This window comes from Mytilus edulis, chromosome 10 (assembly GCF_963676685.1).
Source record: "Mytilus edulis chromosome 10, xbMytEdul2.2, whole genome shotgun sequence".
Classification (NCBI taxonomy): Eukaryota; Metazoa; Mollusca; class Bivalvia; order Mytilida; family Mytilidae; genus Mytilus; species Mytilus edulis.
This window is the reverse complement of record NC_092353.1, coordinates 7911866-7928677: the sequence shown is the minus strand read 5'-3', so window position 1 is coordinate 7928677 and position 16812 is coordinate 7911866. Positions and strand designations below refer to the sequence as shown.

The 16812-nt window shown below is 32.4% G+C and overlaps 1 protein-coding gene across 1 annotated transcript; it reads left to right on the top strand.

Annotated features, from left to right (window-relative positions):
• The first annotated feature begins 3221 nt into the window (after positions 1–3221).
• Positions 3222–15234, top strand: LOC139493289 (cathepsin L-like). The gene is made up of 9 exons (XM_071281534.1): positions 3222–3381; positions 3785–3921; positions 5321–5426; positions 6542–6691; positions 9074–9197; positions 11230–11330; positions 12523–12685; positions 13256–13361; positions 13710–15234. The coding sequence occupies exons 1-9, from the start codon at positions 3379–3381 to the stop codon at positions 13807–13809; spliced, it is 990 nt and encodes a 329-aa protein (XP_071137635.1). The 5' UTR covers positions 3222–3378; the 3' UTR covers positions 13810–15234.
• The last annotated feature ends 1578 nt before the right edge of the window (positions 15235–16812 follow it).

Sequence of the window (16812 nt, the reverse complement as noted above, 5' to 3'; positions counted from 1 at the left end):
TCGCCAGATGATAGCTAGCATTTCAATAGACTATTTTTTCTTTTACCTTTATTAGAGAAATATAATAGTAATATTTTTTTTCTGTCTATGAGGAAATAACATCCAAAATGTGTTGCACACTGAATCTCTCTCGTTGCTGGCTATTTAAAAGTGTGAACCACATTATTTAGGTTATTTATAGTAGACATAAAAAAATATTACAGTTATTCCTTATAATCTAATTCTGAAAAGGAGTAAATAGTGATATTTAAGTTGAAGACGTCACCGCAGCATAACAAAATTATGTCGATGAGCTTATTGACACAATTCTTTTAGGCAATCAGAAGACATGTTACATTCAAAATTAAATGATATGTTTTAAATCTATATTTAATTAATGTTTGAATTTTGGGCGCTGTATAAATAGTTACAACAATTAGACATACTTTATATTACTTTATATACCCTTCCGGAGCACCTGAGACCACCTCTAGATTGTGGTTGGGTTCGTGTTGTTTATTCATTAGTTTTCTATGTTGTGTCGTGTGTACTATTGTTTGTCTGTTTGTCCTTTTCATTTTTAGCCATGACGTTGTCAGTTTATTTTCGATTTATGAGTTTGACTGTCCCTCTGGTATCTTTCGTCCCTCTTTTATATTACTGATTTAGCTCAACATAGTGTTCATATATATTTAACATCGGAATATAGAATATATTTATTTGGTAAACATTCGAAAGAATAAGAAACTTTTGTATTGGGTTTTGGTTATGTTTTAATTGTGCACCGCTACTTGCCGACTTGTTTTTATACGCATATATAATACAGAACCGTTCGTATCCGGTAATATGCATGGTTGCATAGGTGTTTTATGATACACAACAAATTAATGACTTTACATACTATTGACAGTTATTTGAATTATATCTTTAGTAAATTCAAACCTATGTTCAATAACCAAGTGCTGATACAATATTTTTTTACGAACTTCCTCATGCAGGTCTGTAAGTGCTGTTGAACGAACCTATGACTATTTTAAGATAAATTTATCATCAGAGTCAGTGATCCGCCTGTCACTGTATTATTTCTTCCGTTGAAACTTTTTCAATAAAAATTGAGTTTGATTGGGTGATGTCAACACAAATAGGTACGGACTTTTCACCGGAAATCTGTGACGTACTAACTAACACAATAATCAGGCAAATGTGTTTTCCCATTTCAATATAAAACATAACATTTATCATTGCAGATACAGAAACGACTGATTAACAATATATATATAATAGATGTAACATGAGATCGAATTTAAATGTTTCTCTGTCTTACAAATGATAATAATCCCTTCATGAAGTGTATCTGTGAAACCTAGATAAAATATCTCTCCTAGAATGATTTTTTGTTTTTGCATAACGACATGTGGCAAATGTGTCATGCATGTTCAGGCATAAACAAACACTTAAAGCTCCAATATATATTTCTGTAATAGAAACCACTAGACTGCAACTTAAAGGTTAGGATGTATTTTAAAAAGAAAAAAGATTGGCCTTACTACAGGTCATCGTAGGAATATGACATGAGCAAAACGACTCGTGCCACATGTGGAGTAAAATCTGCTTACCTTTCCAGAGAACCGGAGATCAAACTCAGTTTTTGGTGGAGTTCGTGTTGCTCAGTCTTTATTTTTCTATGTTGTTTCTTGTATCCTTTTAGTTGTCTGTTTGTCTTTTTCAATTTTAGACATGGCGTTTGCCAGTTTATTTTCGATTTAGGAGTTTGACTGTTTCCCTGGTATCTGTCGTCTCTCTTTTAGGACCCCTCAAAGAGTTATTTCAATGGTTCGTAACGCACAAAAAGCATGTCACTCACTCTGCACGCGGCTTGAATAGTTTGTCAATACAACTGCAAACAGCTTACATACAAGTGATATATAGAGCCAACTATCAAACTTGGTATAACCCACTACTTTTTAGGACAATACCTGTCTCAAGTCAGGAGTATGACTGTTGTTTTCCAATTGTTGTGTTTTGTTTATGTAGTCAAGCGTCTAATTTTGTCAGGTTTTATTGAGCTTTGAATTTACCTTGGAGCACGTTATTTTGTTAATATTTTGCCTGGACTCCTGATAATGGCAGATCTGTCATGACATCTATTAATAAAGATTTCAAATATAAATACATTAATGTACGAACGAATAACGAAGTATATGATATTTGTTTATTACATTGGTTTGATACTTCCTAATCGATTTAGGAAAACTATACATCAGTATGTAATATACAAATTATGCAACAGTGCTTTACCCGGTAAAGCACTGTTGCATAATTTGTATAATACACTGTTTAGCGTCTATCCGTTACGAACGCGATAATAATTTTTTTTACAATTTGTGACATTGTTTTTGTTTTTCTCGCACATTGTTGTCAAACAAATTTAATACGCGAACATGAATAAACTATCATACAAGTTAGCGGATTAGGAAGCTATCAAACTAGGTTTAATCTTCCATTTATACATACGGACATACTTGTACCAAGTCAGGAATGTTACAGCTTTTGCCATTCGTATAATGTCCTGGAGCGTATGATTTTAGCATTTTTTTAAGGACTTTCCGTTTTGAATTTTCCTTGGAATTCTGTATTTTTTGTTATTTTTGTAATTTCTAAAATATTGATTTTATTTCGAAGATCTATGATAAAAGTATTAATATCATGTTATAGTGATGCAGTAATACTGATATGAGAGAGAAACAATTGCAATGCGGTTTTGTTGATCTTGCGACATGGACTTTTTTCAATCTTCGTTTTTCATTTTACTTAGATCTACGTAACTATCCAAATATAGACCCACGTCCCTTTAGTACGCTTCGAGTTCTCTTTTCAAATAACATACAAAGTTATGCAGCATTGAATAATTAAAGATAATTTACAGGAAATAAGTTATTATTAAAATAAAATTGAAACACGACTTCCTCTTTTTTGTAACATATTATTGCAATCGCAACATCAGTTTTTTATTCAACCTTTTAGAATTACATCAAAATATATAATTTGCTCGAGTATAATTTTGAAATGAGATATACCCCTTTGATCAAGCCTTCTTCTGAAACAAATATCTATTGTTCAGATATTTTATTGATTTACGCATGCACTATTGTAACAGTTTTATTAGATACTTCCTTACTTATAACGTTTTCAACTTTAATAATATTTTTTGTGAAGCAAAGTCCATATGCTTAATGTCATATGATAAAAAGCAATCACGGAAGTTTTTGTGAGTAATTCACATATTCTTATAACTTCCTTGATTAGTTTCAAGTCTATAAATAAGAGTGAAAATGTAATTATTTCGATAATTTCGTTTCTGATAATCACAAAGACGGGCGATTTCATATCGTTAAAACAATGGTAAGTTACAATGTTGAAATACAATTTGAAATGCAAATTCACTTTCACAGAAGTTTATATGAACAGAAGGCAAACATGTAACATGTGTAACATGTGTAACGAGTTATTTAAAAATAAACAAACAGTATAGGATATCAAGCTTGTTATCAAGGTATTGTACATGTTGCAGATAAATAACGCCTTGTGTCGTACATTTTTCTTATTTTAAAATGCTTAAACAATCAAAGACATGACTGTTTTACAAAAAATTAGGAATGCATCTTCTACAAGCTGTAGTGTTTTCCAGACATTCATTGTTAGAGTTTGTTATTATCAATACAATATGTTCTTCGTTTCTGTTAGGTTTCATATTTGAGTTACTTCATTTAAACATTCATGATATTTCAAAGTTTTTATTTTGCAGATCCCTTTTCTTTTATTTGTTTTGTTCATTGGTAGCTCAGCTTTACATCAAATCAACCAGGACATGGATACAGAATGGCTACTATTTAAGAAAGCGTACAACAAAGCTTATGAGAACGGAAATGAAGATTATTTAAGGTGGAGTCTTCTTTTATTTTCCTTTATTTCAAATAAAATATAATTTTTTTTTAAAATAATGATCATAGAATGCCAAATATGTCTTTATCGTAACAACGGAATTAAATATTGGAACATCTGTCGTATGAGTTGAAATCAGGATAATAAGGTTATTGGTTTTTTAACATATAAATAAAACATTCTAAATGTAATATATCAAATGCATAACTATCAGTACTACAAAATTAACGTGTATGTAAAACAGTCTCAAAACGTTTAAAATATGGATATGTGGTTGGAAGCCAGGGAAAAGGCAATCCACCATTGAGGTCAGGGTGAATGTAATACTATAGATCACTGCACGGCCTACATGAATTAGCAGAATATATACCGTAACGTGAGCTTTTAAAATTCCCAAATGCAAAATGCAAATGGAAAAATAACAAAAAAAAACACATTCTATTCATAAGGATACGTATAGGTATAAGATTTATTTATTTGTTCCATCACTTGGTCGATAAAACAGCAGTTTTACGTTTCGTTCCTGATGATATGACCTGCCCAAGATTTCACTTTTACAGATTTTATGGAAATCTACTTTTCGTTTATGTCGAATAATTGGAAATGTCTCAGAAATGACCATAACTGTTACGCGTATTTAGTGAAAATGTTATTGTTAATGTTTTTAAATGCTCTGAACCTACGGTCTTGATAATATGCCTCTCAACTATTTTGATTTGAGCGCTTTTTGCGAGTATCGTTGGTGTTATACATTTAGAAACTATTAAGAAAATAAGATTTTAATCCCCTCAAGAAAAGTTGACCTAAAATGAATTTGGCTTTTCGGTTCTGAAATATCCTTGGTTTTTACATATTCGACTGTGAGAGTTCCTGATAAGTAACATCCAGAAAACAATTCCGGAAGCATGCAATTTTTGAAATATTGGTTACTATTTTTACTATCTATATTAGATCAATTTTTTTCAAACTGGTCATGTTTTACTGCTTACTGAAAGTCGTGCGAGTGCATGTAGATGTTATCATGATTTTTTTATCAAGTCTTCATGGATATCTGTCTCATTGGCAATCCAACCATTTCTTTTAAATGTAACGTTTTTGTCCGATTCGCTGTATTTGTTCATCAAAATTCCAGAAGGAAATGAGACTGTTCTCATACCTGTTAATTTTCAATGGATAAGTGGCATTGTTTGAAGCCTTATTAAACAGTTTCGAAGAACATTTCCAAAGAAGTGAGACTGACACAAACATGTATAAAATTATATTGATGTTGCATAAATTTGAGAGGGAGTACATCTTTGTCATTGGTGTCCAATATATCTTTTTATCGATATATCGTTATCGGTCATTAGAATAAGAATTAACAAATTAAACAATAATGCTTTTTGTTTTTAAATATTAGGCGATCTATTTGGGAGAAAAATGTTAAATACATTGAACACCACAATTTGGCAGCTGACAGAGGGGAACATAGTTACTGGCTTGGTATGAATCCTCTTGCTGATATGGTACGTTATCAATCAACTAGCTCCATTACTACTCAGAGGCAACAACCTGACTAAAAGGCAGAACCGTTCCAAGGCCACCAATAGGTCTTCAACACAGCGGAAAGCCCCACAGTTATTAATATTTTATGCGTTAAACGTCATAGATTTTATGCTTATGATTCTATTCCACAATGTCCCTCCCTTTTCTGTGCAAATTTAATCTGAGCGCTATGAATTAATTGTATTCACAATGCGTGAATCTACTAATTGTGTCTCTATGAGATTTAACATGAAGATTGTACATGGGATCGGATTCGGACTTCTCTTAAACTGAGGTTTACTGTGCGTATTGTTATGCGTTTGTTTTTCTACATTGACTAGAGGTGTTAGGGGGGGGGGGGTTAGATTTAAAAAAAAATGTTGAACCCCGCCGCAATGTTGCACCTGTCCCAAGTCAGGAGCCTCTGGCCTTTGTTAGTCTGGTATGATTTTTAATTTAAGTTTCTTGTGTATAATTCGGAGTTTAGAATGACGTCCATTATCACTGAACTAGTACGCATATTTGTTTAGGTAGCAGGCTGAAGGACGCCTCCAGGTGCGGGAATTTCTCGCTACATTGAAGACCCATTGGTGGCCTTCGGCTGTTGTCTGCTCTATGGTCGGGTTGTTGTCGCTTTGACACATTCCCCATTTCCATTCGCTTTTTATAGAGGGTAAGCGAAACAAAATATCTATGAGTGTTCGGTGTCTCATGAGGCGTGGTTTGAGAATCAAACATATTTAAAAAATGCAATCTATAGGACAAAACACAACATTAGTTAGCAGTGTCACCTGCTCGCTGGATGACAAGTGTCCCGAATTAGAATAAGCACATGGAATTATGGCGTTGTTAATACCAAGCTTTCAATCGTCCAACCTTCCTTTTAAATCACAATTGATTATATATATATATATTGTTTCAATTAAAGTCGGAGGAACAACACATTGAATTAACTTTTCGGTAATTTATTCATTCATGAATGCTATTTTTCTGGAATTAATCATAAAGAAACACCCCGATACGAAACCTTTTTTAAATGTTTTCTAAATTACTAGTAATCATCATAGTAATTCGTTAAGTTGTATGAATTTTGTAGTCAACTGATGAGGTGATCGAAACAATGACAGGAAAATTGATCCATGGAAACACAAGTACAGGTTCCACATTTCTCCCTCCAAATAATGTTGAGATCCCCAGTGAAGTGGACTGGAGACAGAAAGGCTATGTTACTCCTGTGAAAGATCAGGTAAAATTATTCTGGTAACAGCTTCATAACACTCAAATAAAGATATATGGAGAAAACTAGTTAAAAATACCATCATTATAACTCGGTAGTACACCAGACGCGAGTTTCTTTGTAACAATCAGCGGCAGCAGAATCAAAACAAATGAAAGGCCATATCAGCTACAACGTCGAAAAGAACTGAATTCTAAACATATACATGGGTTACATGTAGTAAAGTGTACTATAATCAACAAGTAATATGGACAGGGATGTAAGAACCAAAAAGCAGAAATCACGTTTCGGCCTAAAAAGATGAATTAACTCCTCCGCATTATGTGTATGCCTGTCGTAAGTCATGAACCTGTAACTTAGTGGGTGTCGATTGTTTCTATACATCATATTTCCCTTCGTTTATTTATAATAAAAGAAGATTTGGTATGATTGCCTATGAGACAAAACTTCACAAGAGACCAACGACACATAAATTAAAAACTATAGGTCACCTTTTTGAAAAGCCCATACTGCATAGTCAGCCATAAACAGCTCCGTAAACATAAAATGTAAAACAATTCAAACGAGAAAACTAACGGCCTCATTACTGTACAAATCATATGAACGAAAAACAAATATGTAACACAACAACAAACGACAACCACTGAATTATAGGCTCAAGACATAAGACAGGCACATGCATACAGAATGTGGGGGATTTAAACATGTAAGCGGGATCATAATCTTCCCCTAATCTGGTACAGTGGTATAAAAGTACAATATATGAACAAACTATACAAATAAGATCAAAAAGGCTAACCTTATCAGGTCGATACAAACATAAGTCATCTAAAAAACATAGAGTAAATATATGGTCGGGTAATTGTTAATCCCACCAACAACAACGACACTAAGTACAAATCTGACAGCACTCACAGTTACTGAGCCATAAACATGCATCTTACACTAAAGTTATCACTTAGTAAACATCCAACATCCAATGGACTTAGTGTAAAGTCGTCATAAACATTCTGAGAAAAACATGACCATGTGCAATGTCGAGATACATGAATGGACAAATAGTAGATCCATGAAAGTGCAAATGTATATAACAATGATATTAAGTTTGCTTTAAATAAACTGATATTAATCAATATCAAGACCAATAAAAACAACATTTAAAGTTCTAATTACAGTGTGGAATTGGTAACCATTTTAGAATAAACTATTTCTTAGGATCGATAAGTGTATAAATATCGGTTTTGAATTTCAAGGCACGGCAATGACATCTCTTTAAAAATGATGATGTGCTATCCCGATTAAAATAAGTTTACCACAGTTTGGATAACATTATGTGGAAGTGTAGTGTAAAGAGTTGAAAAGTCAAAACCGTAAAAAGATTCAACAGATCAATCAAAAGCACATTATGTATCTAAAGCATCCAAAGACTTTTTTACACTTCAAAAATAGTTAATTTCACTATTTTCATATATTTTATTACAAAGGTTTATGATAAGTCTTTAATATTTGTTCCGGAACTAGTTATCTTTTATGGTAATATTTTTTACAAAGCACAAAAATGTCAGTATTCACCCTAAAAGCTTACAAAACCTTTAAACAGACTTATTAAGAAGGATACTGTTGTCAGGTCATTTAAGATAGCATATTTTGGCTTTTATATTGATTCACTTATAGGGTCTTTGCATCGGAACTAGTAGTCTGTTGTTATTTATGTATTATTGTTATTTTATTTATTTTCTTTTGTTACATCTTCTGACATCGGACTCGGACTTCTCTTGAACTGATTTTAATGTGCGTATTGTTATGCGTTTACTTTTCTACATTGGCTAGAGGTATAAGAAGAGGGTTGAGATCTCATAAGCATGTTTAACCCCGCCGCAATTTTGCGCCTGTCCCAAGTCAGGAGCCTCTGGCCTTTGTAAGTCTGGTATATAATTCGGAGTTAAGTATGGCGTCCATTATCACTGTACTTGTATATATATATTTTAAGAGGCCAGCTGAGGAACTACGGGTGCAGGAGATTCTCGCTACATTAAAGACCCATTAGTGGCCTTCGGCTGTTGTTTGCTCTATGGTCGGGTTGTTGTTGCTTTGACACATTCCCCATGTTCTTTCTCAATTTTATTACGTCTATGTGGTATGTACGGCAAACCACCACATTGTTTTGTACCTAAATGTGTGTCTTTGTGTTTTAGTCCTGCAGATTTACCATATCCAATTAGCATGGTGAAGTGAATTCAAAGTTTTAGTATGATATCAATGCAAGTAAAATTTGCTCGGAAATATCAATGACATGAAAAGAATGTAACTCCTTTCACTTAAAAACAGCTGTGTCTCGTTTTCGTGTTAGTTGCATATTTTCGTGTTAATTGCATATTTTCGTCTCATCAGGGAAGATGTGGATCCTGTTGGGCTTTCTCAGCAATAGGATCTTTAGAGGGTCAGCAATTCAGGAAAACAGGGAAACTTGTATCTTTATCGGAACAAAATCTGATGGACTGTTCATTCAAATATGGTAAGTAGAATAATCTAATGCTAAAAGACTACGAGTGTTATGTATTTAGGCAATAAAGAGAGAAAAAAAGGCTTGGATCTTTACCAAATGGCCCCTGCGTCGTTTCAATCGCTATGTATATCAAGATATATACGTATGGATAACAACTGTCATATTCCTGACAAGGGGCAGGCTTTTCCTTATGTAGAAAATGATGGATTATATCAGGTTTCAAAGCTAGCTACACCTCTCACTTGTATTACAGTCGCATTAATTTCCATTATATTAACAATGATATTTGAACAATACAAACAAACCTAAAGCGGATGAATGTCAAAAATAGGAGTCAAAATTGTGTTATAATCTTAATTACTTTAAAAAAAACAAAGATGTAACAAAGAAGTATAAATGGCATATAGACCAAGCATAATAGCATAAATTAAAGACAAGAATACACAAATTTACCATAGTACAATAACATAAAGACATAAGTACAGAGTCACGACTTTGTTTAGTTTAAACATATTTATTTATAGTGGATTGGGAAACAAGTTTTGCAACTTATATAAATCCCTTTCCACTTTGCGGGTGCGAGTGCTGCCTTGTAGCGGCATTAGCCTGCTCTTTTCGAAATCTACAAGGGTGTCTTTAACGTGCAAGAGATATGGCTCTCTTAACACGGGTCAGCCATTTATCGTCCCCTTCCGACGGACTATCATCGTTTCCTCAAGACCATACTCGTCTTTGTGTATCAAAGAAACATGAAAAGGCATAAATGTCTGCACCTGTCCTAAGTCAGGAATCTGATGTACAGTAGTTGTCATTTGTTTATGTAATTTAAACGTGTTTCTCGTTTCTCGTTTTTTTCTATATAGATTAGACCGTTGGTATTCCCGTTTGAATGGTTTTTCCACTAGTAATTTTGGGGCCCTTTATAGCTTGTTGTTCTGTGTGAGCCAAGGCTCCGCGTTGCAGGCCGTATATTGACCTATAATGGTTTATTTTTTAAAATTGTCATTTGGATGGAGAGTTGTCTCTTTGGCACTCACACCACATCTTCCTATATCTATATATAGACAAAGCAAATTAGCCAAAATGAAAGAAAATAATACATAAATATAGTACACTACCACAATAATGGGATGTACAAGAACAAAGCTAAACTGAAAGACAAGATTACTACAATCATCGCAAAACATTAACACAAGGTACAAACGTCAGTACGCAGAATCTATACTTCAAGATCATCGTGTATTATTTGGGAAGTTGATACGGAAAATTTATCAACAAGGTCTAGGTACCTTCCGATGAACTTTTTGTTTAGAAAAATGACGACACGTTCTTTGACATAACCCTGGTTTATAAACTTTCTGCTTAGACACTGGTGTCGTTTTACAAAGTGTGGGTAGGAGCTGGAAATGATTGCGCTCTCATTTATAATATGACTAAAGTCCAAGTATTGAAATACAGTAATATGTACAGATTAAGTGGTTATTCAATTAAACTTTGAATACAAAAGTGTGGTATGATTACCAATGCGTCACAGAAAAAAAATGACAGAGAATTTTACAAATTTTATGTTCCAAATTTAAAAATTGACATAAAGTACAATTTACAGTTTATCTTAATATAAAAAAAACCTGCAGGCTTCCTCTTTTTCTATTTAATATCCACCAGTTCTCATTTATAGACATAAATTTCAATTGATCTGTTCAAGGTCGCACTGCCTATATAACTTTTTGATTTTTATTCACTATTATAAATTCAATTCAATTCAATTCAATTCTTTATTAACCAAATGTTTTACAACATATAGGTACATGTATAATCAATATATACTAAATATAGATTACAAAAATATACGAACATGACAAAACAGACAGAAGTATTAAATATACAAAAGATAAATACATATAAATATAATACCAAATAGCTAATCTCAACTAAATTAACTGTCATGAACTAGTTTATCTAGAATGAGCTAATTGCAAAAATCAATTGAAAAAAGTTGATGTCATATTAAAAAACAAACATCTACTTATAATAATTCTAGGAAACAGAGGCTGCAATGGAGGTTTGCTTACTCCCTCATTTAAATACGTCAAAGAGAATAAAGGCATAGATACAGAAAATAGCTACCCATACGAGGGAAAGGTTAGAAAAACTGAATAAAATGAAGTAATACTAGTAGATTAGTCGTTACATGAGTTATTCGATCTATCAAAGAAATAAGATACAAAATGCTGACGTTCAGAAAGATGACAATAACAGTTAATAAAGGATAAGGTACGATAAGGCCCGTTTTTGCCCCCCCCCCCCATATTTTCCCATTTTTCTAATTTTGTTTTAGAAAGCTACTTATCACGTTAAAATATTCCCTTAGGTTCGAAGTTTGTTTGGATGAACTTCAAAACCATTAATTTAAGAAAATGAGTAAAATGAGAAAAGGGGGGGGGGGGGGGGGGGGGGAAAGAAAAAACTACGATTGTTGGTCATTGTTTCTTAAAATTTAATAGGATGCACCTACGTGACACAGAGAAAATTACAGCGATTTAGACAGCAAAAACAGTGCTTATGACGTTGAAATTAAAAAATTCCTGGGTCACGTTGGCGCAGGCACTTTAAAACTAAAAGTTCGTTGTACAAAACACCTGAAAAGGGAATAATAATTACAATATTTGAATAATAACAGAAAGTTTACCCCTTCAACTCACCTTGTTGCTAAAACTAGGGGTTTTGAAGTTCATCCAAACAAACTTCAAGCATCAGGGAATATTCTAAAATAATAAGAAGCTTCCAAAAACAGAATTTGAAAAATAAGAAAATAGAAGGGCCAAAAAAACGGGCCTTATCGTACCTTGTCCTTTGGTACGTTCAATACACGTTGTTTTTATTTTAGTGTCGGAAGCATGATAAGCGACATTAAACCCAAGACTTCTGAAGCCAACGCACGTATATGAAACAGCATAATATCAAAATTGTAATAAAACTGGCATGAATTGATGAAATAACCAGCTTTTGATGTTTGTCTGAAAAGAATATAGCTGCTAGTCGGGAATTTTTATGTTTAATTTAGTCCTTTGTCAAATCTTGTTAAGTATACAAATGATTTACGCTGATGTGGATCTGATAATAAGTAGTGATATTTGAGAATTAAGAAATGCAAATCGTACTGCCACATACATCAACTATCAAGATGTAGAAATCATCCCCATTGAAAAGATAATTGTATTTTTTTTTATCAATTCGTATACATTTTATTCATTGTAAAGATAGTATTGCAATCATGAAAGCCGTCTAAGATACTTGAGTGTTTACATGTACATGTGTTTCGTTTATGATACAGGATGGAAACTGCCGATACACGAAATCTTATATTGGAGCGTCTATCACTGGTTACACTGGGATCAGAAATGGAGATGAAAATCAGTTGAAGGAGGCAGTAGCAACAGTAGGACCTATTTCAGCATGCATTTACGTGGATCAAAACTTTAAGTTGTACAAACGAGGTTAATATAACATTTCGTTTCTTAAAATGCCCTATATCAAGTCAGGAGTATGGCTGTTTTTAATACGTTGTCCATATCTACATTGTATGTATATTGGTGTTTTTTGTTGCAGTTCAGTGTTACTGTTGTGCCGTTGTTGGTGGATGTCCCATGTCAACAACTTCATCGTTGGTTGTTTTATTTGGCAATTTTAATTTCATGCCGTACTTTTATAGACTCGAGAAGATTGATATGATGCAATATTAGAATGCCGCACTCCTATTTTCGAAGAGTGCATATTGCCCTTTACATGTTTATAGTTGTTTGTTTCATCGGGTGTCTATCAACTGCACGTATGCCAAAAATATCTAGTTAATCATATACATGTTATCAAAATGTATAATATAATTCCAGATTTTTGGCTAGTGTAAATGCATTTTTTAAATGTCCTTATACATTTAGTCAAAGTATTCAAATATTTTCATATTCATACTTATCTAAAACAAACTTTAATATTTATCTTTATCGAAGAGATATCGTAAAATGTATTTTCAAAATCAATATTTAATGATAATTTTCAAACCATTTCAGGTGTTTTCAATAATCCGAGCTGTAAGTCTTACACCACTAATCACTGTATCCTGGTTGTTGGATATGGCTCACAAACAAATGATGATTATTGGCTTGTTAAAAACAGGTATCAGTAATGACTATTCTATTCGTGTTAATGTTTATTAAATTTCAAGTTGTTTTATGTTTTACCTTTAATTTGATTATTAGGTTTTATCTATGGAATATAAGTTGTAAGGTCTTCGATAACAGTTTCAACTGATTTTGTTTCTGGTTGAAAGGATTAACAGAAATTGCATTTAACTAGGGTATCTGCAAACATGTCGAAGTTGTTAAATTAAATACCCATAATTCAATTATAAAGATGGCTATGGTCGAGTTGTTGTCTCTTTGACACATTCCCCATTTCCATTCTCAATTTTATTATGTTCTTTCTATTTCACTTTAAAGTTAGCTGTTTATTATCTAATTTCAGTTGGGGAACCGGATGGGGAATGAATGGATATATATTGATGTCAAGAAACAGAAACGATCAGTGTGGAATTGCAACAGAAGCCATGTACCCACTAATGTGATGACTATATGTACTGCGGTTTAAGTTGTTGAATTTCTGAAAATACTTAAGATTATAGTGTCATAAAATACTTTGAATCCTTCGAATATATAAATCTTTGAAAAACTTTAAAAATAAGGAAAAACAGAGAAAGTATAACATAATTTATCTTGCTTTTTCGAACTAAAATTTCGAAAAGACAATTAGGTATTAAAGATGAAATTAAGAAAACGCACAGGTCAAACTGTGAGATGGATAAATGGCCTTTTTTTGGAACTGATGAACACAGAATAAAATGTTATCTATTTGCAAAGAAAACATAACACTATTAGCAGTTTGAATAGACAAACCTACAGTTTTTCGATTCGATCTCTGTCATCTTATACTTAAAATAAAAATAAAAATAATCTCAAAGAGTTATGAGGCGCATTCTATCACTGAGAAGATTCGTAATACAATTATAAAAGAGTTTTGCATAAGTTATAGCTAAATACTAGCATACTTCTTCGAAAGATGTCAGTATACTTAAACATTCGTTTGATTCAATAGCAGTATGAATTTGTTTGTAGCACCTTATGCTTTTAAGAGGGTGTCCATTGAAAAAACAGGCAGTGGATGGCATGTGACATATTTTGTTTTCAAAAAAGTTTCATCTATTTCACATCACAAATTCATTCTTTCTCAAAGATAAAATTTTGTTTTTTTATTAACTGCAACAAATAAAGAGAAAAAAATACATAGAAAGCACTGAAAATTCATTGAAAAGGGGAGATAACTCTTCATTTTGTACACATTTTGTTGCATTGTTAGTAAACTTTAAAATCATTTTCTGAGCCATCCACTGCTGATTCAAAAATATCTTTGACATACATGTATATATCCTTTGTTTGATATAAACATTGCATTGGAACCAAATATTCAGTGGGAAAAAAGTTATGTTGTGCCACCCATATCATAGAATTTGCTTGATATTTACTTGGACAGCCTCTTAATGATATAGTGACACATATCTTGATCTTGATCTATGTAAATTGTTTATTTTAACCCGAATTGGCAATTTGAAAATTTATTCACGTAAACCATTCTAGTCATTTTTATCTTTTGATTAGTTCAATAATTAATGTCATCATTGCTTTTAACGTCACAAAAAGACATACCTGCTAGTTTTCTGACAAGCACGAGGTTTCCTTGTTAAAATTGGTTTTTTGAAAATTTCCTACCCAAATACTTTTCAGCATCGTTTAGCGCTTTCCCACTATACGCCTAGCTCATGAATATGTATTTCCATGAATATTATCAATTATAGTTTAATTGATAGTTTCTTTAAAAATTTAATTATGGTTAAGATGTTACTTTCAATCAAAATGTCTACCAGCATGAACAATCTATTGAATATTTTATATAGGTACCTTTGATAACAAATTATATAAAAAGAGTATTTTTTTTATATTGTTTTGTGTTATTTGTTTTCCTTCAGAACCTAAAAAATAAACACGAAAGATAGCACATAGTTTGGAAAGGTTTCTTTCATTAGTGTGCACCCTGAAAGACGGCACATGGTGTGGAAATTTTTATATCCTTTTGTTCAATCATAAAGACTGCACATATTGTGGAAAGATTACCATCCGTAGTGTGCAATTACAAAATTTAGTTGCAATTAATTGGAAAGAGATTCATCCCTTTGATATAAATATATAAATGCTAGTCGTGGACTTTTCCCTTATATTGATTTCTTTATCCCTGAATTTACCTTGATATCTATTTATTTTATTGATCGTTTTACCCGTTGGTACTTTTTAAGCAACATTTTGAAACATATAAAAGCCGGTATTTGTAACTACAACATTCCCGTACATATATGCAACTATGCACCATCGAAATACAAAAACAAGAAACTAAGGCAGCAACCGATTGATTTTCTGGGGGGGGGGGGGGGGGGGGGGGGGGGGGGCTATGGTTTTTTTTTTTTTAAATAAAGTTTGTTTCCATTTTTTTGGAGAAAGAAATAATTTGTTTTTGATTCTGAGAAAAAAAAATGTTTGTTTCACCCTCAGCTGCCACTATATGTAATACTTTTATTGAAAGAAAAAAATTGTTTTCGACTTAGAAAAAAACCATAGCCCCCCCCCCCCCCCAGGAAATCAAATGGTTGCTGCCTAATACACCCCAATCATACATGATAGGACGAAGCATGTTTAAGACTTGGTTAACATTCTTCATCTCAATTTCAGTATCAGCAATTTGATATCCTTATTCTTGTAGGTTTTAAATATTTAAAGGTTCCAATTAAATATTGTTTCCATCCTCGACCGAAATAATGAATAATACAGTTTGCTTGAACGAAATCCTTTATTTGCAATATTTGCTACAATGTTCTTATTCAACGTTTTAGAATTTGAATCGTGATATTTAAATTATTGGCGAATAACTTAAAAACGCGACAAAAAGACCCCATGCTAATTTTCCACTTCTTACACCAATATATTGCCTTGACATTTCATTTTAATACGGATGAACCAAATCGTTCTGTAAGATACTTCCTTATTGATAAAAATTTTCATTTTACTTAATATTAGTTTTAGAATAAAGTGTATCTTGTCAATCTCATATGATGGAAAATGATTGAGGATGTTATGTACGTTTTTATAACTTCCTTGGTTTGTTTCTCTACTAGTTATAAATAACAGTAAGTGTCGGTTATCATTACGATTATTGCTTAATACGATAATCACACATAACAGCGATTTGATTTCGTTAAAACAATGTTAAGTTTGAATACTGAAACATAATTTGAAATCTAATCTTCATCTTTTACGTATACGAAAATATACAAAAATACAATTAAAAACATTACAGAATGTAAATTTTTATTTGCTTACAATGTTCCTTTTAGGCATTTCACTTGAAAGAAGAAAAATACTTGATAGAAGGCGTTACAGCATACAATGTAACAAAACGCAAATCTACAATGTTTGTTTATTGAAAACTGGTTCGTTTTCATAATACAAAAAAAAAAAAAAAAAGA